General features: G+C 42.7%; 2 protein-coding genes across 2 annotated transcripts; one reads left to right on the forward strand and one right to left on the reverse strand.

Moving 5' to 3' along the window:
* Positions 1 to 2,218: 2,218 nt before the first annotated feature.
* On the reverse strand, positions 2,219 to 6,639 carry LOC311043469 (uncharacterized protein; the record flags this gene model as incomplete). Its single annotated transcript, XM_084054721.1, has 4 exons — positions 2,219 to 3,398; positions 3,539 to 3,663; positions 3,807 to 4,006; positions 5,850 to 6,639. 4 exons carry the CDS (start codon positions 6,637 to 6,639, stop codon positions 2,219 to 2,221), a joined length of 2,295 nt encoding a protein of 764 aa, XP_083910847.1.
* A 6,346-nt stretch (positions 6,640 to 12,985) lies between these two features.
* Positions 12,986 to 21,814, forward strand: fancg (FA complementation group G). The gene is given in 15 exon segments (XM_084054873.1): positions 12,986 to 13,124; positions 14,044 to 14,140; positions 14,264 to 14,389; positions 14,515 to 14,690; positions 15,452 to 15,605; positions 16,777 to 16,907; positions 17,029 to 17,175; positions 17,346 to 17,506; positions 17,655 to 17,721; positions 18,900 to 19,118; positions 19,121 to 19,242; positions 19,340 to 19,380; positions 20,811 to 20,984; positions 21,088 to 21,202; positions 21,419 to 21,814. Coding segments are annotated over 15 exon segments (1,929 nt in total). The 5' UTR covers positions 12,986 to 13,022; the 3' UTR covers positions 21,516 to 21,814.
* Positions 21,815 to 23,398: the final 1,584 nt, after the last annotated feature.

A 23,398-nucleotide genomic window follows, 5' to 3' on the forward strand; every position in this document is an offset into this window, starting at 1 on the left:
CAGGTGGTAATTTTTTGACATGGTAACGTTTGAGTGTTTTCTATGTATCTTCATCATGCTATTAATACCAGCAGTTGATCGGGTGCAGTGAGACTGCGTTTGGCCAGTACAGTAGATGAGGAAGGCCCTGCCAGGACAACGTTTTCCACTGTCAGCTGAATTGTGTCCAGCAGCAGTAAGTCGTTTAAGTGTGTGCAAGAGAGGTTTCTCATTTACCTCAATTGAACTGGTATCTACTCTTAATACACACAGACGAGATTGGTTAAGAGGATGGCGTTTGTATCCAACTGCACTTTTACGGGGTGTAGTCAGTAATAAATCCTGTTAAAAATTCTACAGAACAGCTATTCTGGGGAATGAAGTACTTTATCTATGAATAGCTTAAATCAGTATTCATCACAGTTGAATCTGACAAGAACAGATTTTCTCATTTGCTTTTCCTCATCACGTATTTATTACCTTTCTCTTTGTCTTTCTGAACCATAGTCTTGTTTCAGCTCATTTCACCAAGCCTATTGTACAGGTAATTATTATTTATTTATTTTTGTAACTTTATCGTTTTTCTGATTTATCATGTGAGCAGCAATCAACAGTGTTGTTCTCAATCTAGAACCCCCCTGCCCCCGACCCCCATGCCCACACAGTACAGGAGCAAGCACATCCACTTGCACAAGACAAAAAACTAAAGAAAATGAAAACAAAAACAAAGAGAGGGAAGTAAGAAAACAAAAACCACATAGGAGGCACAATACGAGTTGTATTATACAATGTATAGTAGTAACAGTATTAGTCTCTACGATGCTGACCATACTCATATATATATATATATATATATATATATATATAAAGCACATTATTGGGTGTAAAACCCAACCTCCTGGCACTGCCACTGACCCAAGATCCAACCATAGACTACCTAGACCTGTTTATGTCAAATGAATGTCAAGTTCTTGACATGATTTATAAATGAACACCATGTGAGATTACATTTAGTTAAGTGTCCCAGATGTAGTGTATCTAATCTTCTCCAGCAGTAATAAATTCATCATCTCCTCGATCCACAGGTGGAAGGAAGGTGGTGTTATATATTTCCAATTAGTCTAGAATGAGTCGTCGAATTGCTGTACAGGTAATGTAAATGCTTAATATGTGTTACCATTGACCTTTTGTTGCAGACTAGAGGAATTGTTTGGTGTAGGCTAGTTTTGGCAGAAAGGGTAAATGCAGGAGAGAAATCATTCTGGTGTGGATGTACTGTGTGATACATGATAGTTTTAGAGTACCATACAGTAGAGCTCATACAGAATTGCTCAAATACTGTCGAGGTAATTATTCCTGTTGGGTGTAAGTAGCCTCTTATTGTCCTGATTTATGTATGAACCTGAACTCTGAGACATCAGTATGGGTGGGGTGGCAGATTTGGGAGGGTACAGCTCCCCCTCTTCTCAGCCGCAATGCAGTGCAAGACACAGCATGAGGAAATCTACACTTGTTGCCTTCATTCTGTTGCATCTGATGTGTCATTTAAGGTCACATTTCATACAGAGGGAAATGAGAAGTCATAAAACCTGTTTATTATTTCTTTACCTTTATTCATCTGTTTTGCATATTCTCAACAGTTTATACATAGCACAGTCATCTTTGTCCTAGCATTACAGACAGGAGAGTGAAGCAGTTCAGCCATCAGCAGAAACTGCAATAAGGTGCGCAGCGAGCAAGTTCAAGTCTTTCTTACCTATATATCTGTAAATATAATATAGACATTTAGATCTCAATAAATATACATTTATATATATATATATTCATTCGTCACAATCTTTAGCTTGATTTTTTTTTTCTTTTTCTTTTTTTTTTTACATCTACCCTCAAGGGCATGTAGGTACAAACCCCTGCGGATTCTATTTAAATGCACTTGTAATTATTAAGGGCAGTTGTCAACATTCAGATAAGAGTTTTAGAGCATTCTGCATTCACTACAGTCATACATCAGAAGCATCATAGGGGCGTGTAATGGCCATACCTGTGTGTGGGGAGAGTATTTGCTAGAGAATCACTATTGCTTACATACATACTGTCACCCGCTTTGCTTTGGACATCTGCTGTCCTGCCAAATAGCCCCTTCTGCCCCACCCTTCCCCCCTCCCCTCCCTTAAAGTTCTTTGGCGTCTCAACCTCCTCCTGTCATCAAACCCTGGAAATGATCACAGCTTTTGTGGTCTCACTTCTTGACCTTCTCATCCTTGCTCTCCTTGGCCTCTGTGCCAGAGGACTTCTCCTCAGTCTTCCCTCCGTCTTTTGCCTCCTTGCTGTCAGCCTTCTTCTCCTCTGGTTTCTTCTCCTCTTTCTTGCTCTCCTTCTCTGGCTCTGCTTTAGGGGCGGCCTTCACTTCCGCTTTGTCCTCTGTTTTGGGTGGGGATGGCTTCTCGTCCTTAGCAGGGGCGGGACTGTCTTTGGGGGCAGGCTTGTCTTCTGCGGGCTTGCTGGGAGCAGCTGGTTTGGGAGCGTCTTCCTTCTTTGGGGATTCCTCTGACTTGCTCTCCTCCTTCTTCGCATCTGTTTTTTCCGCCTTGCTCTCGGGCTCCTTGTCTTTGGGCTCCTGCTTCTTCTCCTCCTTCACAGGGGCAGCAGGCTCAACTTTCTTCTCCTCCTTAGGGGTATCTTTTGCAGCTGGGGGTGTGGCCTTTTCCTTGACTGGGGACTTTGGCTCCGGGGTTTTGGGAAGAGGGGATTTGGGAGGGGGAGATTTGGATTCAGGGGATTTGCTGAGTGGGGACTTTGACACTGGCGACTTGGCTGCAGGTGATTTTGCTGCTGGTGATTTCGGTGCTGGGGATTTTGACTCGGGGGACTTGGATGCGGGTGACTTGGATTTGTCCTCTACGGGGGTTTTGGCAGCAGGGGACTTGGCAGGGGATTTTGGCATCGGGGATTTAGATGGTGGTGATTTAGATTTAGGTGATTTAGATTCGGGTGATTTGACAGTGGGAGTTTTGGGGGGAGATTTGGATGACTTGGACTCATCTTCCTCACCTGCCTCCTCTTCCTCGCCCTTTTCCCCCTCTTCCTCTCCCTTTTCCTCCTCTTCCTCTCCTTCCCCTTTGTCATCCTCCTCTTCCTCACCCTCTCCCTCCTTCTCCTCGGCCTCATCTTTGGTTTCCTCACCCTGCTCTTCTTCCTCCTCAGCTTCATCACCTTCTTCTTTCTCCTCTTCTGCTTCTTCTTCATCTGCCTCCTCTGTCACCTCAGTGACCTGGGTCTCATCTGTCTGCTCCTCCACAATGACTGTATCAGAGATCTCATCTCCCTTCAACTTCAAGTGGCCAGAGATCCTGCTTTCTAGGAAGGAGTAAGGATCGCCTCCTGACACAAATCGGTTCTCCTCGCCCTCCAGTAGCTTCCTGTTTGTAACACAAAGATAAATATAGAAAAATGCTGTAATATTTTCAACACAACATCATTTTACATTTTAAATGTGACGTTCTGTCATCTAGCACTTGAAATACAATGACATTCAAATCTAAAAAGATATTTCGCCAACCTGTAAGCTGCGATCTCAATATCTAGAGCCATCTTCACATTCAGGAGCTCCTGGTAGTCCCTCAGCTGACTGGCCATCTCCCACTTGGTGCTCTTCAGCTCAGAGTCCAGCTGATGGATGGTCTCCTGTGAAATGTAAAACACAATAGAATTAGATTGAAAGAATGGTATTGTGAGTGCAGAGATCCACTCTTGCCCCTCCCACATTCAATTGTAACACACAAGGTGGAGAATAGAGAGGGGGGGGGTGTGCTGTGCTGACACCGTGCCTGTAATGAATGGAGATCTCCATGGTGCCTGTCCTCGTTCTCCATGCACTGCCTCTCCAATGACTCCTTGGTACCGCGGAGAGTCTCCAGCTCGATGGTGCGGCTCTGGAGCTGACGGCGGTACTCTGAGATCTCTCCCTGGGTGCCGCGGATTGCATCCTGGTTAGTCCTCGCTGCATCTGATAGACGCTCCATGCGCACTGCAGGGTATGCATAAGGCACACGCAAACACATGTGTGTTAGAGGGCAACAAGTGTTTGGGAGTGGGAATTGTGTGACTGTGTACAGTGTATATATATCCCATTAAGACCGGGAACGCATCTGTGTCATTTTAGATTTCTTTGGTTATTCAAAAATAGTAGGTATACAAGCTCATAGCATGGCACCGAGTGCCGCGGTATGAGCTTGTAGATCTGCTATTTTTTTTAAATCGTGAACATTTGTGTAAATCTTTGAATATATATATTTTAAAAGCGAACATTTGTAACTCAACTCTTTGCTTCTGGAACAAAATATTTTGAGATGGGGGTCCGTGGCCAAATACATATCATTTTGGGGGGTCCTTGACATGCAAAAGTTTGAGAAACACTGATATATAGCAACATAAGTTTTAAGAAAAACTGTTAGGATTTAGAAGACATTTGTAGAATCGGCCTCCGGTCTAAAACGGGATATAGCCATCTGAAAATGTTGGACAGACACTTTTCCAGTAAAACATGGGCTTGTGAAATGCTTTCTTGAGTTTTGCATATTGCAACACTTTACAATTCAACACAGGCAGACTGCTATTCAGACTGTATGCTGCGTGCGTAGCAGACATTTAATGTCAACTCATTTGACCTGCCCCCTGTGAAAAAGGCAGCTAGTCATTATAGAAGCCTTAAAGTAACCTTGAAAGTAGGCTATCCATCTGTCAGTCTGACTCAGCTGCTGTCCAGCAAGCAGAGTCACACTGCTGCAGTCAGCTTGACAGCAAAGAGGGAAGGTCATTTGGTTTTCACCTTTTATTAAGGGATATTGATTCAGCATTATACTGTAAGGCTAAAGTAGTGGATGCATAGTCCTGCAAAAGTCTTTACTGCTAGACAGGTTTTTGGAGTGAAGATGCTGTGTCATGATCTCTCATCATAACCTTGCTTTAAGCATAATGTTACATACATTTGGCTCTACATATTTAAGTGACCTTGGAAGGCTACACTCCCATCACGATATCGGTCCAAGGGAGAATGTAGCTTATAATGGAGAATAGACTGTCTGGTTTGATCTGTCTCTGTCTGTCAACAGCAAAGACTGATCTAATCTGTTTTATTTGTAGGTAAGATCCAAACACAAGGGAAAAACTAGAACAAACCAGCTGACAGTGGATGTGTAACTTAATTATCATCCCGCACTGCGTGTCATCAGACCCCTGCAATGCATATTTCTAGCAAAAGATGATTAGCCTGCATGCGGCAATGATGTAGCACAATTATTAAGCATAGAACTGCAGAGAATTGGGAGGGCTGCTATAGCCTAGTAGTTATTATACTACAGCAGATAGATTCCTTTCATCTAAACTTTTATGGTAACCTATATTTTGTTTATTGTCATTCTTTCTATGACTGTGAACAGTAAAGGTCTGTTAATGAGGTAAACAAAGTTACAGTCAAAAGTATTGTTTCTTAGAATCAATTATGTAGCCTATAGTAATATAGAGATGATAGGCTACAAAGATCCTGTGCATTTATCCATTTGTAACTTTGGTGGTAACATTTTGTACACTGGTACAGTTAACTTATAGTTAATGAATAGGCCTTAGTGGTTGATTAACCACTTAAACACCAGCATCCATATTGTGGGGAAAGCTTTTGCTGAAAATAGCAGATTGGCAAGCTCACAACGCCTCAAGATGCCATGCATTGTGAGCTTGTCGATCTGTTATTTTCAGCGCAAGCTTTCCCCACAATAACAGAACGCAGAAAATACTCTAGTATAGAGCCCTGGGGGACTCCACTTAACCACATAGGGGTTTAAGTGGTTATAGCATATGCATGTGCGTGTTACCTTTAAACCACTCTTCGGTCTGCACTGCGCTCTTGCTGGCATGAGTGTCCAGCTGGGAGCGGATCTCCCGCAGTGCGCTGGTGACGTCCGCCTTGAGCGAGTCTCCCCGCGCCTCGAAGTTCACCTGCGCGCCCTGGATCTGCGCGAGCAGCTCGGCCACCTCCTCCTCGTGGTTCTTCTTCAGGAAGGCGGCCTCGTCCTCCAGCGCGCTCAGCTTCTTGTCCAGCTCGCAGCGCGTCAGCTGGCACTCGTCCACGTACTTGTTCATGGCCCGCGCGGCGGCGTTGGTCTCCTCCCGGTTGCGAGCCTCGTCCTCCATCCTCCCGCGCAGGTGCTGGATGTCCTCCTCCAGGTGCTCGTGCTCCAGGAGGGTGCGCGCCTTCTCGCCTGTCAGCTGCTGCAGCAGACCCCGCAGGTCGCCCAGCTCGCGCTCGTAGTGCTCCCCGACCGACGCGCGTCCCGCCTGGCTCTGTCGCAGCGCGGAAGCCTCCGCCTCCAGGTTCCGGTTGTGCATCTCCAGGTTGCGGACCTTGTCGATGTAGCCGGCGAAGCGATCGTTCAGGGTCTGCAGAATCTCCTTCTCGTTCCTCCGCATGTCTCCGCCGTAGCTCTCCATGCTGTCCTGGAGCTGGTGGTGGGGCTGCTGGCTGTAGGTCATGGGGCGGCGGCGCTGCTGCTGCTGCTGCTGCTGCTGGGAGTGGAAGCCGCTAGAGGAGACCGAGGACGGCCGATTCTTGCGGTACGACGCAGTTTGGCCATAGTAGTGGTGGTGGTCCATGGTGAAACTCATCTTGGCTGGACCGAAGGATGCTCACTGCAGCAGGAGGAGAGCGGCGGGGCTTATATATAGGCGAGGGAGGGAAAACGCACGACTCAGCACTGTGACGCGCGCTGTGCACAGTAAAACCCGAGGTGTTCATTTAAATGGACCATTAAGGGTGCATTTGGTTACATTTTTAGTTTCAGATGGATACATTAACACAGAGGATTTTACTGTGTATTTCAAGCGACTTAATCAGAATTTTGTCAGTGGCCCAAGTGTAGCCTATATATGTCTTGTGAGTGTAATTATTATTGAAATGATGGTTGAGGCTTAGCTCTGGTCCATTGCTCCTTCTAACTCTATATGGACCAAAGCTAGGCCAGGGATGTTTGTGTGAAGTTCAAGGGATGAAATTACATGGACATAATACCAATTATTATCTAATTATTATATGTATAGTGAAAATGTTTTCCTAGCTAGTGAACATCAACAGCCTTTTACGTTTACCTTTTTTTATATGCACAAATCTAGGCCATATATAAATGTTAAATCTGGGACAGAGCTTGACTTGCAGTGAACTCTTTGTGTATTTAATTGTCCATCCAAGATAAATCATTCATGACTCAAATGACTTAAATATTTTAAACTCTCAATGTATTTTTTTTTTTTTGCACAGGTCTGCTTCTGTAGATAATGTGAGGCATGTGGGTGTGCACTGTGTTCTGCTGATGCGCTCTGTAGCTACTGCTGCAGTGTGAGTTTGCAGATCCACGCTAAGCCATCTGGGACCCACACACCTGCTGGCTCATTGACAGAATCTTTGTGCGCGCTCACACACGCCCACGCACATACATACACATTTTGTAGAGAGTTGTCTGCCCCATCTGATGCCATATCGACCACATTCTATATGTGAATTTCATCCTTTACTGCCTATATACTTTATGCTTCTTGTGTCCACCCAAACAATCCTATAGATGTGCAGGACAGCCTGGACAGGTGTGCATGCATGTAAAGCCAAGATTGTTAATGAAGTGTAAAGATGTTTTGTATTAATGCCTAATTATGGGTCCCTTTATACGGTCTAAATTAAGACTGGAATTTGCGATGTATAACATACAGTAGCCTAGAATACACAATATACTGAGAGAGGCCAGAAAGACTGGCCAAATGATAATTACACAATAGCTACAGTACCTGCAAATCGTCAATGAACACAAATAATACAGCATTCACACCTGACCACAGTCTGGGATTGTGAGCGACTCAGAGGAGGCAGATTCTGTCTCAGTTGCACCTATAGCATCTATTGATTACACATGCACACACACACACACACACACACACACACACACACACACACACACACACACACACACACACACACACACACACACACACACACACACACACGCATTCACTAAGTTGCGCACGATCGCACACGAACACACACACACACACACACACACACACACACACACACACACACACACACACACACACACACACACACACACACACACACACACGCACACACACACACACACACACACACAGACAGAGAGGGTGAATGAGTTCACTCCGCAGATCTTAAAGGAACAGTGAACAGAGAATTGTGTAAATTCTTCTGATGTCTCTCTTTTACACTGTTCAAGAATGGATAGATCAGCAAAGTCGTTTTCTGTTACGAACTTCTCGTTTTCTGTGTAATTGCTGCTGTGTGTGCTCTCACTGAAGTGATTGCGTGGGGCCAGGGCTGCCATGATTCAATCCCTCTCCCTCCCCTACAGTGCCACACTGTAATTGTACCCATTTTAACATGTGAGAAATGTGTGCGTTTGTGTTGAAGTGTTTATCTGTGTTTTACGTGTTGAGATACATTCACTGTCACATTATCTCCTATATCACATCTCAGCATCCCTGGGGAAGGGAAGCATCCAGAGCCGAAATAACATGCCTATAACAGCCTCCCTCTAACAACCTCATCTATTATATATGAGAGGAACAGAGAGGAGTAGCAAGTTTCGTGTTTTGGTGGTGTTATATAAATATCGTACTCACTCAGGGTTTGATTTGTAAAAAAAAAAAGAGCAGAGCAGCAAATCAAATCTTGATCATAGTCTAGTCTAGTGGAAAGAAGGGGATATCATGCACCCCCCGGAAATATACTTAATCAGTGTTTTCTCAATGGAAATGCAAATGATGAGCTATGTTAAACAGTTGTCAAAATGTCCCTTCTACCATTCTTATTTTCACTATATCTCACCCAATATTACACTTAACTGAACAAATAAGGTGTCCAGTCCAGACTTATGTTTTGAGGGTCAAGGATCACAATGACACTATTCCTAAAGTGATCACATGTACCTGCGCATGCTGGTATGCAAATCAGTGCTTCCATTACAATATAATCACATTTGTACCAATTATTATTATGCCAACATTTTTTGCCATCTGTAAAATAAATGCTTACCAATAACTTTCTTCACCAATGTGTTCATAAAGGTATGAATGCTATTCACACTTCCTTATAGGTTATTGCGATTCAGCCAGCAAATACCAAGTTATGAGAGTTTTTGCTGTTGTATTGCTACTGTATACGGTTCTGACCCCACACACTTTGTCTACCTGCCTCGTTTTGCTTGGTGTGTGTTCTTCCCTTTCGCAGGAAGGGAGCTGGACAAAGCTGGGGGGTTGACGTTACATGGACTGGCTGCAATAAAGGGCTGCTGATCCAGGTAGGACTTAACTCTCTAACTCCTACCTGGGCCTCATGTTTTGGTTGATAGAGCAAAAAATAATTCACTGCATTTTGATGGGTAAACACAGGTGAAGCTAATGACATTAATTGTGGGTATTTCATTTAGGTGTTATTGTATGCCAGCATGCATGCTGTGCAGTTAACTATACACACAGTAAGGTTGTTGCAGTAAAAAGTGTCCATTATCCTGCCCACACAAAATAATTGGCTGAATATCCATGAGCATTGGTAGGAATGGTCAATGAGCTGCTCCGAAAATATGATTAAACTTGGGATTGAAAGGCCCAAGGTCAATGTCACAATCAGAATTGAATTGGTGGGAATTATCTGCCCTGATGAGATTATTATACTTTGGGTCAAAAAGGTCAAAAATTAAGGTAATGGGTTCTAATCTCAGGAATGGAGAGATGTAAAACAAGAAAGGTTGGCCAGGTTTCGAACCCTGGTGCATTCATTCATTCATTCATATACATACACCACTGTTCAAACTGACCTATACACCTCAAATACTTGAAATTTGTTTTGTTAATTAAATCTTTGCTTTTTTAAACTGTAGTCTCTCTTTTTTTACATAATATGTGGGATGCGAGTGTGCGGACTTGCCGACACCAACTTCGGACTCCTGAATCGTTGCCCTCCACGGCTGCCATAGCGGTCTTGAGCTACTGCAGTGTTGTCCGCTGTCACACCGCAGTCTGTCTACATATGTAGTTGGTGCGCCTCTTTCCCCTCCTAACTGCGCCTTCTTGGGTTGACTCCCACAAGGAGTCAGTTTGCTCGCTACCAGTTCTGGGTGCTTGACACTGTCCTTGCAGCCTCGTACTTCTCTCTCTGACCTTGTCTGTGACCCATGGGAGGCCACCATCCATGTTTCTGATGTGGTCCGTCCATGTGACGTCAAATGCTATTCACTGGCAGTAGACATTTAATGCAGGAAGATCAGCCTCAAGAGCAATGCCAAGAAAACAAAAGTATTGGCCTTTAACACAGAGGAAAGCCATTGCCATTGCTAGTGGGACAGTGCTCGAGACTGCTTCGACGGAACAGGTTCTGAAGGTCCAGAGGGCAATTGCCAGGAATGTCTTTCATGGGATGAGGAGAGTGTGGAAATCTGACATGATGACCTGTTTGTGGCTACAGTGGAGTCAGTGCTGCTGTATGGGGATGAGACATGGATGCTCACAGCACAGCAGGAAAAGGTCTTGGATGCCTGCACAAGAATGGATACATTCTATATATTGTCTTTAAATGTTGTTTATTTGTTTCTTTATTATACAGCATGCTGTATATGATCCCTCATTGTCACCTACCTGTATTCACTCATCATTTAGGATTGGGTGACACCCCCAGCCATTGTTTTTAATTGTACATAACTAGCCATGATAAAATGTCTTTTTCACTCAAATCTAAATTTTCCCCCAGCTCAATGCAAGTGTCAAGTTTGACTCCTTCCATTTGACTCCCCTTTTTCCAAGAGCACCTGTTTTTCTCTTGAGTCGTACATGACAAAGGTCAGTTCTTGAGCACACTGCTATACTGCCTCTTGACACTTTTCATTTCACTTAGTGTAAAATAAGTTTAAGTGTTACCTCTTGGATAGTCACCTTTATAATTACAGATGATTGTGCCCACAATAGTGGCTATTACAGTGTCTGGTCAATTTTGAACTATACATTTTGGAAAGGAACTACCATTTACCTAGACCACAATGCGTTTGAATGTTTTGAATCCTAATTCTGACTCCACCACTTTTTAACAGAAAGGCCAATTATTTTTAAACCAATTAAATGTCCAAATGTAATGTTATGTTTCCTGTCAGAGACCTTGGGCAGTCTGAAAACATTACAGTAACGTTTTAGCAGCATATAAATTCCCCCCAAATTAAAAGCCATCTGCTGTCTTCATGTCACGATTGAATTGATCACAATAGTACTCTTCTATAAAAGCTTTTAGGGTGCAAATAGTATTTGAGGTTTTGCCAAATAAATGACATTGACAGGGTCAAGAAGAAAGCACATGGGGGGGCTTGGCTCTCACCAACATGACTTTGTCTGTCCTTGTAAGAGAGAGAGAGAGAGAGAGAGAGAGAGAGAGAGAGAGAGAGGATGTGGAAAACAACAGGGTTGTGAGGGTGGTGGATGAATTAACAGGCCTCCTTTGAAGTGGAGGTCTAGAAATAATAACATAAGGGATGGATGATGGAGTGGGTGGCAGAGAAGAGGACAGAGGAGCAGGAGAAATAGAGGCAGTCACCTTGGCAGGGACAATTGAAGAAACGGCTGCCTGGCAAACATAGACATGACTCAGCTGTAATACAATTAGGTCTTGGATTAGATTCCCTTGTTTAGACCTATGTTTGGGGTAACATGCCACCACTACATCTTCAAACTGTGTGTGTGTGTGTGTGTGTGTGTGTGTGTGTGTGTGTGTGTGTGTGTGTGTGTGTGTGTGTGTGTGTGTGTGTGTGTGTGTGTGTGTGTGTGTGTGTGTGTGTGTGTGTGTGTGTGTGTGTGTGTGTGTGTGTGTGTGTGTGTGTGTGTGTGTGTGTGTGTGTGTGTGTGTGTGTGTGTCTGTCTGTCTGTCTGTCTGTCTGTCTGTCTGTCTGTCTGTCTGTCTGTCTGTCTGTCTGTCTGTCTGTCTGTCTGTCTGTCTGTCTGTCTGTCTGTCTGTCTGTCTGTCTGTCTGTCTGTCTGTCTGTCTGTCTGTCTGTCTGTCTGTCTGTCTGTCTGTCTGTCTGTCTGTCTGTCTGTCTGTCTGTCTGTCTGTCTGTCTGTCTGTCTGTCTGTCTGTGTGTGTGTGTGTGTGTGTGTGTGTGTGTGTGTGTGTGTGTGTGTGTGTGTGTGTGGAAAGTTTATTGTTTATTGTAGGCTATTATTTATTCTCACCAGCCAGTTTGTTGGCCGAGATAATTTCATAGTCATGATGCATTGATTTAAACTTCCAGAATATATCTTCTCCTTTTCAAAAGCACCATCTCCTGGGCGTTTGTGAGAACGACAAGGAAGGGGGTGTGATGAATATTTTGCACATTCTTTTTTGCAGTGGTGGAAAAGGTTCTCACTCACATGTTTTACTTAATGTAGAAATACTCTGTTACGTAAAAGTCTGGAATTAAAAATGTACTCGAGGAAAGTACACAGGTATTGGTATAAAAATGTAGTATAGGCCCCCTGACCCTACTCATCATGCAGAATGTTCCATTTCACAAGTTTTCAAATGAATAAAATATATACAAATCTTTGGAAAATAGCTGAGCCTGAGCTACAAGCTCAGCTTGTAGATTGGCTATTTTCAAATGGACGAAATGTATATAGGGCTGAAGTGGGTAATGTATGTTAACTAGTAACAACTAAAGTTTTAAAATAATTGTATTGGAGTAAAAGTATAATATTTGCCCCTGAGATGTAGTGGAGTACAAGTACTGAAAATGGGAAATACTCCAGTAAGGTAAAAAATATCTGAAAATTGTACTTAAGTACTGTACTTGAGTAAATGTATTTAGTTACTGTACACCACTGCTTTTGTTGTCCAACAGAGGGCAATGGAGCTCTGAGAAATCAGTTAGTTACATTAACTTCCTGTTTATATGAAGAGCAAGAGGGGGAAGTTCGAACAATTATGCGAGACCACTGATGTTGACAACAATCAGATGACCAACAATATGACCAGTATGCCCAGTATGCCCAGTATGCCCATCTCTTTATTAAATAGATGGATCCAAGAAAATAACGATCTAGTTCGCAAATGGAAGGTAAGATCAGCTGGATAGCCAGTACATTGTTGATGCAGACCTAGAAGGAGTGATTCCTCCATACCTAGAATGTGTTCCATACAGTTTAATACAGCCATTATGGCTGTGTAATGTATATGGATATTTAATACACAGCCAGGTTGGCTGTAGATATGGAATACAAATACATGAAAAGTATCGAATAGCACTATATCAGTATCATAGCCAATCTAGAGCTAAGCATACCATAGCCTTGAATCAAGACTCTATCATAGATGTATTGTATCGATTTTGACTTAAATGCCAAAATCGATAAAATACTTCTATGATAGTTTTGATCCAAGGTTAAGTATACCATAGCCTGGGGCTATTTTGTGTAGTTCTTGTCCAGTTGAATGTCAAATGGACCACAATGGAAGCTATATGTGCACATTTGGCCTGTTTTTAATTCGTATAGGCCTAATAACCGTCAATAAAGTATTCAATCAATCAAAACCCATATTGAGGTGCCAATTTGTGTGCCCCAAGAACATACAGTAGGCTTACTGTAGGCTCTAGTCAGAAGTTAATGTGTGTGTGTGTGTGTGTGTGTGTGTGTGTGTGTGTGTGTGTGTGTGTGTGTGTGTGTGTGTGTGTGTGCGCGTGCGTGTGCGCACACACACACACACACACACACACACACACACACACACACACACACACACACACACACACACACACACACACACACACACACACACACACACACACGTATGTGTAGTGAATTTTGCTAAACTAAATGAACAATGTTTTTGTTTTTCTTTCCACAGGTAAGCATTTTTCCCCCCAAGTTAGTATTAATAGCTTACTGTAGTAGTTCACTGTTGCTAACACCACAGTCCTTATTCAAGATAAAAAATACTGTACTTGGTTCAGCCTTTTTTCCACTTCATTGTTTCAGCAACAAGAAAGAGGAGACACCCTCATCCAAGATCAGGACCAGAGCAGACTTAGATCGTATTCTTCTGAGTTTCACAAACTTTTAAGGACAATTCAAGGTGGTGCATTTGTTTTAATACACAGGCATTTCCTTTTTGCATACAAGTACAGACAAAATATCTGCCTTTTTTTCCTACAGACCCCTTTATCACAGTTTCTCCTTTCCTTCTACCCTTCCACAGGTGTCCCCACTGCAGCAGAACATGCCCAGTTGGAGTTAACAGTGGTGTATAATGCCTGTGTGCTCTCCCTCACTCAGATGCAGTACCCAGAGGCAGAGCTTCTCTTCATACAGGGCCTGGAGAGAGGTACATTATGACATTGTTTGTAAGCCCATAATATATCAGGATTTGTGTTATCCCTGTTAAACCATGGCATGAATCACTCAAATGACCACAACGCTACTCTTTTGCCCTCTCTCTCCTCTCATCAGCTCAAGGGCTGGTTGGGAGTGAACTATTGGTTTTAGATCATCCACTTTTGTTTTGGCGAGCAGCTCTCAAATCCCTGGGAAAGTCTGTTTTGTATTCCTCCATAAAGCAGCTGTTCTGCCTGCAGTGGGCCATCTGGCTGTCCACCTGCAAACTAGAAGCCATACAGGATTTACAGGTGTGTCACTGAATCTTATAAAAAAAAGAAGGCATTCTATGCTAACACAATTGGCCCGTGTTCAGGGGAGGGAAGCCAGGTGGGGAGGGTGATATTGGTCATTGCATGTACTCCTACGGGCTTGGGTGGCACCTGTTAGCGGGGGGTGTTGGGCGGGAGGAGTAGCACGAAGGCTCTACGTCCTCCTGGTGGGGGCTCCACACTGGCAGGTGAGTCAGTAGGATACAACAGCAGTGACAACACATAAATGTGTGCGGGGAGGAATCAATTGGCATAACGTCAAAATTGGGGAGAAAACATTATTGGCTACTCTAAATGAAAAAATAAGAACAAAAAAAGCATTCAAGACAATCTATTTTTTATGTGTCTTTTTCTTATGTGTGTTTGCCATTGTAGCTTCCTGAAATGACTAGCTATTCATTGCTTCAGCATAATCTACATAGCAGGCAATATTGAATAGGAGATTTACAGTGAAAGCTACAGTATGCATGTGCGCGCACACACATGACTTTACACACAGACTTTACAATAGTTAAACAAAAGGAGATCTTTCAACAAAATCATTTCCTCAGTTCTATAAATGATTAGGATACACATTGAATTGGCTTTACATGATCCTAAAAAGCCATTCCCGGTTTGATTCCTGCCTCCTCCTGGCCAGTGTTGAAGTGTCCTTGATACTGATTTGAATGGCTAAATGTAACACATATTGAAAGTGACATTTAATTGTAGAAATATCATTTTGCCTTTCTGTGATGGAGGAGGAGCTGTCATCTCTGTCTGAGGATCCAGTTACTGGAATGGAGAATGAAAGGAAGGGTGTGACATTGAGTGAGTCTCCTGAAACACCACTAGTTGTGTTGGAGCCCAGAGAACTAAGAGATCTACTGCAGATCTGCACCGCCATTGCTCAAGGTCTGTATCCATCAGGGGAGTTGTTACTGGTTAAGGTTGCACCAGACTTAATCTGTTATGATCAGAGTACTAGAATTACGCTTTTAGTAATTTTGTATTGTAACACGCACACCTTAAAAGGTACCACAGTGTACTATGCTCAGTATCACAAATTATGTATTCCCAGTTCTCAAATGTTAGTTACCATATTAGAAATAAAGTTAGGCCTTGAACATTATTGAAAGCTACACTTTGTGTATATTGGTTGCCCCAAGTGGCAGTGAGAGGTAACTGTTTAGACACTTGCACACTATCCACTGGTGCACCCCAAATCACTTGTATTTTTGTTTAAAGATCATGTACAGTGCAGCTTTAAATATATTTTGCTTTGTTGTATTTTAAGTACATAAGTTCTGTATGACAGTTTTTCTGCTTCAGAGTTAGTGGTGGTGTTTACATGTTCCTAATGTTGCCAGTGTTGGTAGACCATTCATAGTCACCTAAACATTAAAATGTGGGCTGGCTGGTGGCTCAGTGCACACAGTAGTGATGCGCGGGTTGACCCGTAACCCGCGGGACCCGCGGGTCAACCCGCGGCGCGGGTGGGTCGAGTCAGAATTTCGGAGAAAATTATGCGGGCTGCGGGTGAGCGGGTCACGCGCTCTCACACGCAAAAAAAAATAAAAATAATAACATGCTCTTGTTTTGTCTTTAGTCCTAATACGAATAAGAATATTAACAATAAAACAGTTTGAATACACTTGGGGATTATTTTCTAACCATGATTTTACAGAATAAAAAAAAAATCGCGGGTCGCGGGGCGGGTTGAGCCGTAGATTCATATATGGGTTCGCGGGGCGGGTTGAGGCGGGTTGGGTTCCGTCGCGGGGCGGGGCGGGGCGGGTCATGAAAAAACCCGACCCGCGCATCACTAGCACACAGACATATTATGCTCCTAGTGAGGACCTGGGTTTGTATCCGATTCTGTCTTGTCTCACCTCTCCTCTCAACTCCTCTAACCACGCCTTTGGTTCCCTGTCTCTCTATCTACGATATCCTTATTTGAAAAAAGTATAAAATGCCCTAACATATATATTTTTTAAAACCATCCAAAATGTGTCAGTTATTTGTTATGTTGTGCCTTACTGCGAGCAGCTACAATGTCTTTTATTTTGTTGTTTTTTCTTTTCAGGGGCAGAGTTGCTGAGCGAGGCTCGGAGCTCCGAAGCTTTGTCTACTCTCCAAAACATTTCCTCAATTCCTGCCCCTAGAACTCTCCTGGCAAACACACACCTGCTCTCAGGCCTCTGCCTTGCCCATATGGTACACAAACAGAGAATGTCATCAGACACAAATACAGAAATTAGAGTATGTGACATGCTAATTTGTCCATCCTGCTTGAAGCATTTGTCAATATTGGGAATGTTTGCATTTTGTCAAACAGGGTCGCCTGCAGATGGCGGTGCAGTATTATAGGAAGGCATTGGAGACCGATTCCCACTGTGTGTGTGCTCTGTACCAGAGCACGCTGATCTATAAACAACTGGGCAACACAAAGGCTGAGATACAAGCTCTGCAGCTGCTGCACTCAGTATGTAATACACAGACAGATGGAAAGTCTTTTTTGTGTTCACATAGTATCTATTTTGACACATTAAACACTTTCATTCTAGCATACCTATTTTGAGCATTTCATAGGCGAAACAATTCTAAAATGTAAAAACTCATTATTGTTTTAATCAAGATTTCTTTGCTGTCCAGATGCTGATGTTGCCTCGTATTGCAGAGACTGCCCCAATGGGAAGCAATCTCCTGCACCCTTCCTTGCTACTACGCAGTCAATCCCTGAGCCGTCTGCTCTTAGTACCCTCCTCCCTGAGCATACTTCACAGTCTGGCTTTGAAGAGTGTTCTCCATGGAAGGTTAGAAGACCAGCTGTGTCTGTCTGCTACACTTCTGTATAGACAGCCTTGACTGTTCAGTATCTCAAAAACACATTTGGTTTGAGTGTAGCATGCTATTGATTATTGCCATTGTTAATTGGCTGTGGGTGCTGTTTACTTTGCACAGGGTGTCAGAGGGTGTAGAACATTACCTGGACCTACTGGCCACCCTTCAGTCAGATGATCAGCACACTGTAAGGATTCACACAGTAACATCAGTTTATTTCTTCTTCTTTTTTTACTTAATTTTTATTTGCAGATTTTCATACACAGTCAGTTACAGTGCAGGGGTTCATATGTAACATTATCAAGCATCATACTCCAGTCCATTCATGAATGTCCATCATTGTTAGTGGTGTTGTCTTGTTGGGTTCTATATTCAGTCCATTTCTTCCATTTTTCGAGGAATAGAGTCTCTTGCAGTCTCAAGTTATGAGTTAGTTTCTCCATTACAAATATATTCTCCACAATGCTCAGCCACTGCTCACAAATTGGAGGATCTGCTTTGCACCATAGCCTTTTAATTGCTTTTTTACTAGCTGCCAATAATACGTTGACTAGCTGAATATCTTCTCTTTGTGTATTATCCTGTGTCAAGTTCCCAAGTACAGTACAACACTTGTTTTGGGTATCTCATAGTTTAGTATCTTCTTGATCACTGGCCATACATTATCCCAATAACTTTCCATTTTTGGACAGTTCCAAAATAGATGTTCATGGTCAGCATTTACACATCCACATAACCTCCAACATGGTTGTTGCACCGACCAACACTTTTCCACTAATCCTTGGAGAAAAAATGAATTATATTCTTCCAACTGAATTCTCTCCATATTCTAGCGCTTTTGGCCGTACATTGTGTTTTACATATATTGTACCAGTCCTCATCAGTAATGTGTACCTTAAATCCAGTTTCCCACTCTCTTTAATATACTGAGTAGCAGTTTCTTTACTTGCCATCAGGCCTTGGTAAAGGGCTGAGATTACTCTGCACTTTTCATAAGCATCAACCATAATCCTAATTACCTCTTTCATTTAATCTGTTTTTATCTCTTTCTCATTGTAATCTCTCACCTGCAAGTAACGAAAAAACTCATGCTTATATGATATATTTTGCCATTATATTTTCAAAACTCTGCATCTCCCCCTCTTCTATCATTGTACATACTGCTGTAATGCCCTTTTGTGTCCATTGTTTAAATCCTTGGTCAGATTCCTGGTTTGAAACTTCAATCATATGCCAACCACCTACATCAGTTTATTTCTAATGTTCTTCTGTCAGAGCATATTTTTGTTGTTGCTTAGTGCACAAGGTCCTCCCATTTTTACACTCACATTTTTGAGGTTTTGACTTGTGTGTACTATGTGTCAGGTGCATGCTGAGGCCCCACCCCTCCCCAGGTTACCTGAGCTCTATCTGGAGGCTGGCGCTGCCTTGCTTTTGGCCCGGCGACCGGCTGACTGCATGGCACTGTGTGATGAGGTCATCAACACAACACTGGAGTTACTCCCAGAGAAGCTGGTGTTGGAGGAGCCTGTAGGAGATTGTGATGCTGATTTTGGTTCTGCAGACATGGTTCTGCAGACAGGCTAGGCAGTGGCACAGACCAGGACAGACTGGGGATGCTGCTCTGGTCTGGGACTGCCCTTCTCCTGCAGGCTCACTGCCAGGCCTACCTGAAGGACTGGAAAAATGCTGTGACTCTGTACACAAGGTTAGAAGGATGCAAATCACTGTCGCAATGTCATTCACCATTGTCATACTGCACAAATATATGAGTAATTGTTTTATTTTATTTTATTTTATCATAGGTCTATCAACCTGCTTGTGAAGGTGCAGGTTAAAAAGAAAGGTGAGTGTTTTAGTCTAGATGGAAAGTGGGGTCCACACACATAGGGTGGATTTTTTTTCTTCTCCGCCACCTAATTTTTCTTAATCTTTGGAGTGTATATTTTAAGATTCTGCCGGGTAACAGGCTGAAATAATGTGGTTCTTTTGTAACCCTTTCATTCTATTACAGGACAAAAACAGCACAGAGCCTATCACATATATATTTCTGTTTTTAATAAGTGTGTGTGGGTGGGTGGGTGGGTAGGTGGGCGGGCGGGCGCGCGGGCTAGGCTAAAAACTTTCCTTCAATTTGGGGAACAACAGCACCATCATCATCCATAGTCTCTAATGTCATCATAGCCAGTGCAGTGCCACATTTGATTACCTCATTAAACTTAGGGTGTCTGCCTCCTGGACCAAACCTCAAAGAGGTTCCACAGGAGAGGAGCCTGATAGTTGAAAGTTCTCTCTTGGAGATTCTAGGAGCCGCAAAGTAAGCATGCAGGGACTCAGACACGTGCATGCGCTCACACACATTCATACACATGCGCAAAAGCACACACACACAACTTTATTTCAGGCAGAATCTTCAAATACACACTCCAAGGAGAATGAGAAAATAATCTGCAAGAAAACAATCAACAACAAGTATTTAGTAAAAAGACAAATGTAGGTCAGTTTTTTTTTTCAAATCCCTAACCCTAAAATAGAGTCAAAATATGCTTGAATTTTAATAATACCAATTGTTATGAATTCCTTGAGTCAAAATTGTATGGAAAATGTGTTCATTTGTATGTTGTATACTTCCAAACATGTGCTGTTTCCCTTTTTGGGTTTGGGTGTGTGTAACATAGGGTTAAAAATGAACCCTGTGGGACATTATTTCAGTGTGGTACCTGCGGCAGAATCTTAAAATACACACTTCAAGGATTAAAAAGATGCACTTGGTAAGAGAAAGTATTTAGTAAAAACTGAAATATATATGTGATATGAACATTTTCAGGTCGTTTTTTTTTGTGCTGTTTTTTGTCCTGTAGCCTGATGGTGTCAAGATGTGCTTGATTCTTAATAACCACTTTAATGCATTCCTTTGGTCCAAATGGTGTGGGAATTCGTTTGTATTTGTCTTTAGTTGTTTCCTTCAAAAGTATGCTCTTTTCTGTTTCTTCCATTTTCGGGTTTGGGTTAAGGATATGTGTTATAAATGATTAAAAATGAACCCCATGGGACATAATTTCAGCCTGTTACCTGGCAGAATCTTAAAATACACACTTCAAGGATGAAGAAAAAACAGGGGAAAAAATCAACCTTTGCACGTGAACCCCACTTTCCATCTAGACTATTATTTTTTGTTGACACATTTTGGGAGTGTCTATTGACACATACCCAACCCAGTTCTAGGGATTTCATAGATATTTATATATAGCTCATAGTCTCAATGTCCAACCGTAGGTTTTCAGCCCCAGATTCCCTGTGTTGACATTGTTGGCAGACAAGCGTCTGGCTTGAATACACTGCAGAGGCTGAAAGGGCTGTCACTAGCTGGAAGGGGTATCAGCTTCACCCAAAGGGACCAACTGAGAGAAGCACTCCGAGACCTCCAACTCAGCCTACAGGCGTCACCAGGCACAGCATCATTATACATGCAAATCTGAATTATTTATTATTACAAAAAGGATTTATTGTATGTATGAGTTGTGTCTTGATGTTATTATCTTCTGTCCCCCAGAGTGTGTGAATGCAGGACAGTGGCTTGGTGAGGTACTATGGAGGCTGGGAAGGAAACGGGAGGCTGTATCCTGCTGGGAAAAGACATGGGGCTCTGCAGCGGAGTCCTCTGTAAAGTAAGATGCCATCATTAGTATTCACTGTCTCTGTTAGCTACTCATTGGAAGATTGAAGGCTAAGTGCCACTTGCAGCAGTGAATGAATAAAATAAATATCCTTATTGGTCAAGAGGGGCTCATCTGTCATGTAATGCTGTTACTCCCCAAAAATGTTTAAGCCATGTAATAGGTTGCAATTTTAGTATATCTAAATGTCTGTATTTTGTATTCCAGGAGTCTTCCTCTATACCTACGGGACCTCCACTCTGGCCCCACCCTGGACCCCACTGACCTCCGTCGTAGAATAGAGGAACTCACTCACACATTATAGTGCTTGCCAACGTGTCGTCACCACGGGGGGCGTGGCATAGTAGCTGCAGACATACTGGTGGGGGGCAATGTTAAGTCAACCTGTTTATACCCCACAAAGATGTCTGCCACGACCAAATGACAGTTGTTGACGCCCCCTTCAGGATTTTTGGCACGCACTATAGGGTCAGAATAATACACTTATTGCTTGTCAGGTGAATCCAAAGTGCAGAAGACACGCAGATCCCAAACCTCTTAGGCTGGGTGCTGGATCAAACGTTCGTCATTTAACAAAATAAAGAAAATTTGCACACCAAACAAGACTTCTGTTTGCAGATTTATTTCAGTGTAACATTTCAAGCCACCAGGCTCTTCCTCATATTTACTGAGTCCCCCCCATTAACAGGATAGACATGATAATATTAACAAATGAACACACATTTTCAACACATCAGGGTTTTTTTATGTACCCCAGCCCCCCTACCCCCAGACCAGACCAGACCTTATGAGTGCAGACAAACAACTTTTATGGTAGATATCTTTTGTCCCTTTTGTTTTTGCAATCCTTTGTGTAGACAAGAGGCCCCTCTTTAGGTAGTAATATGACAGCTGTATAGCCTGAGTACTTTTGAGTATTGTAGAATCATTTGGGAAATAGGATTTTATATGTAAAATATATGTAGGCTATATGTAAAAACAGCAAGAGTACAGTCAAACACTTTGTCTAAAAGGATAACATCAAAAAGGTCCTGCGGTCTTGTTTCCATTTGGGTCCTAGGGGTTAGAAGGGAATGGGGTAAAGAAAAAAAAGGAGAGGGGGGGGGGGGGGGGGGGTCACCTGTCTCCCCGGAATGACAGATTTTGTAGCAATTAATATTGGGCCATATATGTAATTAAACATTATATGTATTTGGCCCCTCATTTGTCAAATGTGTACCATATGGGCAAACATGGTGCCCAGTAGTAGTGTTCTCAGGGGCCCAGTGTTGTGTTTACACTACCCACCACTACCAAGACATTTTGTTGTGTTCAATGTAAAATAAATAAATAAAATTGTAAATAATTGTTGCAACTTGTTGCCATCGTTTTCTGAAATGTTGAATAAAAGTACAGCATTTTAAGCTGATCTTGTGTGATTGGTTACTAATGCTGACTGTATGATGCAAACATCCCAATTTTATAACAATTGTTTTTTTTTCCACGACCCTTCGTTTTATCAACGCGGTGTGACTTAATTGGAGGACAGACGGCTAGTGACAGGCGTCCTTAGACCAATAGGAAGGGAGTTACAAACATAAGGACATCCCACTCGTTTCCAACTGGCCAACGTTCCACAATATTCCAGAACGGGACTTCCTCTTTCTTTGGTGTTTCGCCCAGGTAGGCGTGGTTATATGACTAAACCTAACCCTAACCTTACCGCCTTTTAACCCCAGTGGTTTACAAACTTTTTTGGTCGTGACCCTAAAGAGAAATTTGATATATTCCCGGGACCCAAACTAGTGAAAATAACCAATCTACAAGCTCACATCGCGTCGCGATGCGACACGTGAGCTTGTAGATCTGCTATTTTCAGTACTTCTAAAGTTTTTTTTTTAAATGTATCTTGTAGTGGAATTTAGATTTAGAATTGATGGATAATTGTAGGAATAATTGAACATCTTTTGAATATATATATATATATATATATATATTAAATAAGTAAAACAAAAAAAGGGATATTTACTCCATAAAAATGGGTCTGCGCCCCACTGTTTGGGGACCAGCTGCCTAACCTCAAAACCACGTCCATCTGGGCGAAGCACCTGGGACAGAGAGAGAACGCGTCACGCCAGTGGCTCGTGTCAGTGGTTGTGCAGAGCGGTGGGCGTGTCACAGGACGTTTAACAAAACCGACGGGCGCCC

This window comes from Gymnoscopelus microlampas (genome assembly GCF_963454915.1).
Source record: "Gymnoscopelus microlampas genome assembly, chromosome: 4".
NCBI classification, from domain to species: Eukaryota; Metazoa; Chordata; class Actinopteri; order Myctophiformes; family Myctophidae; genus Gymnoscopelus; species Gymnoscopelus microlampas.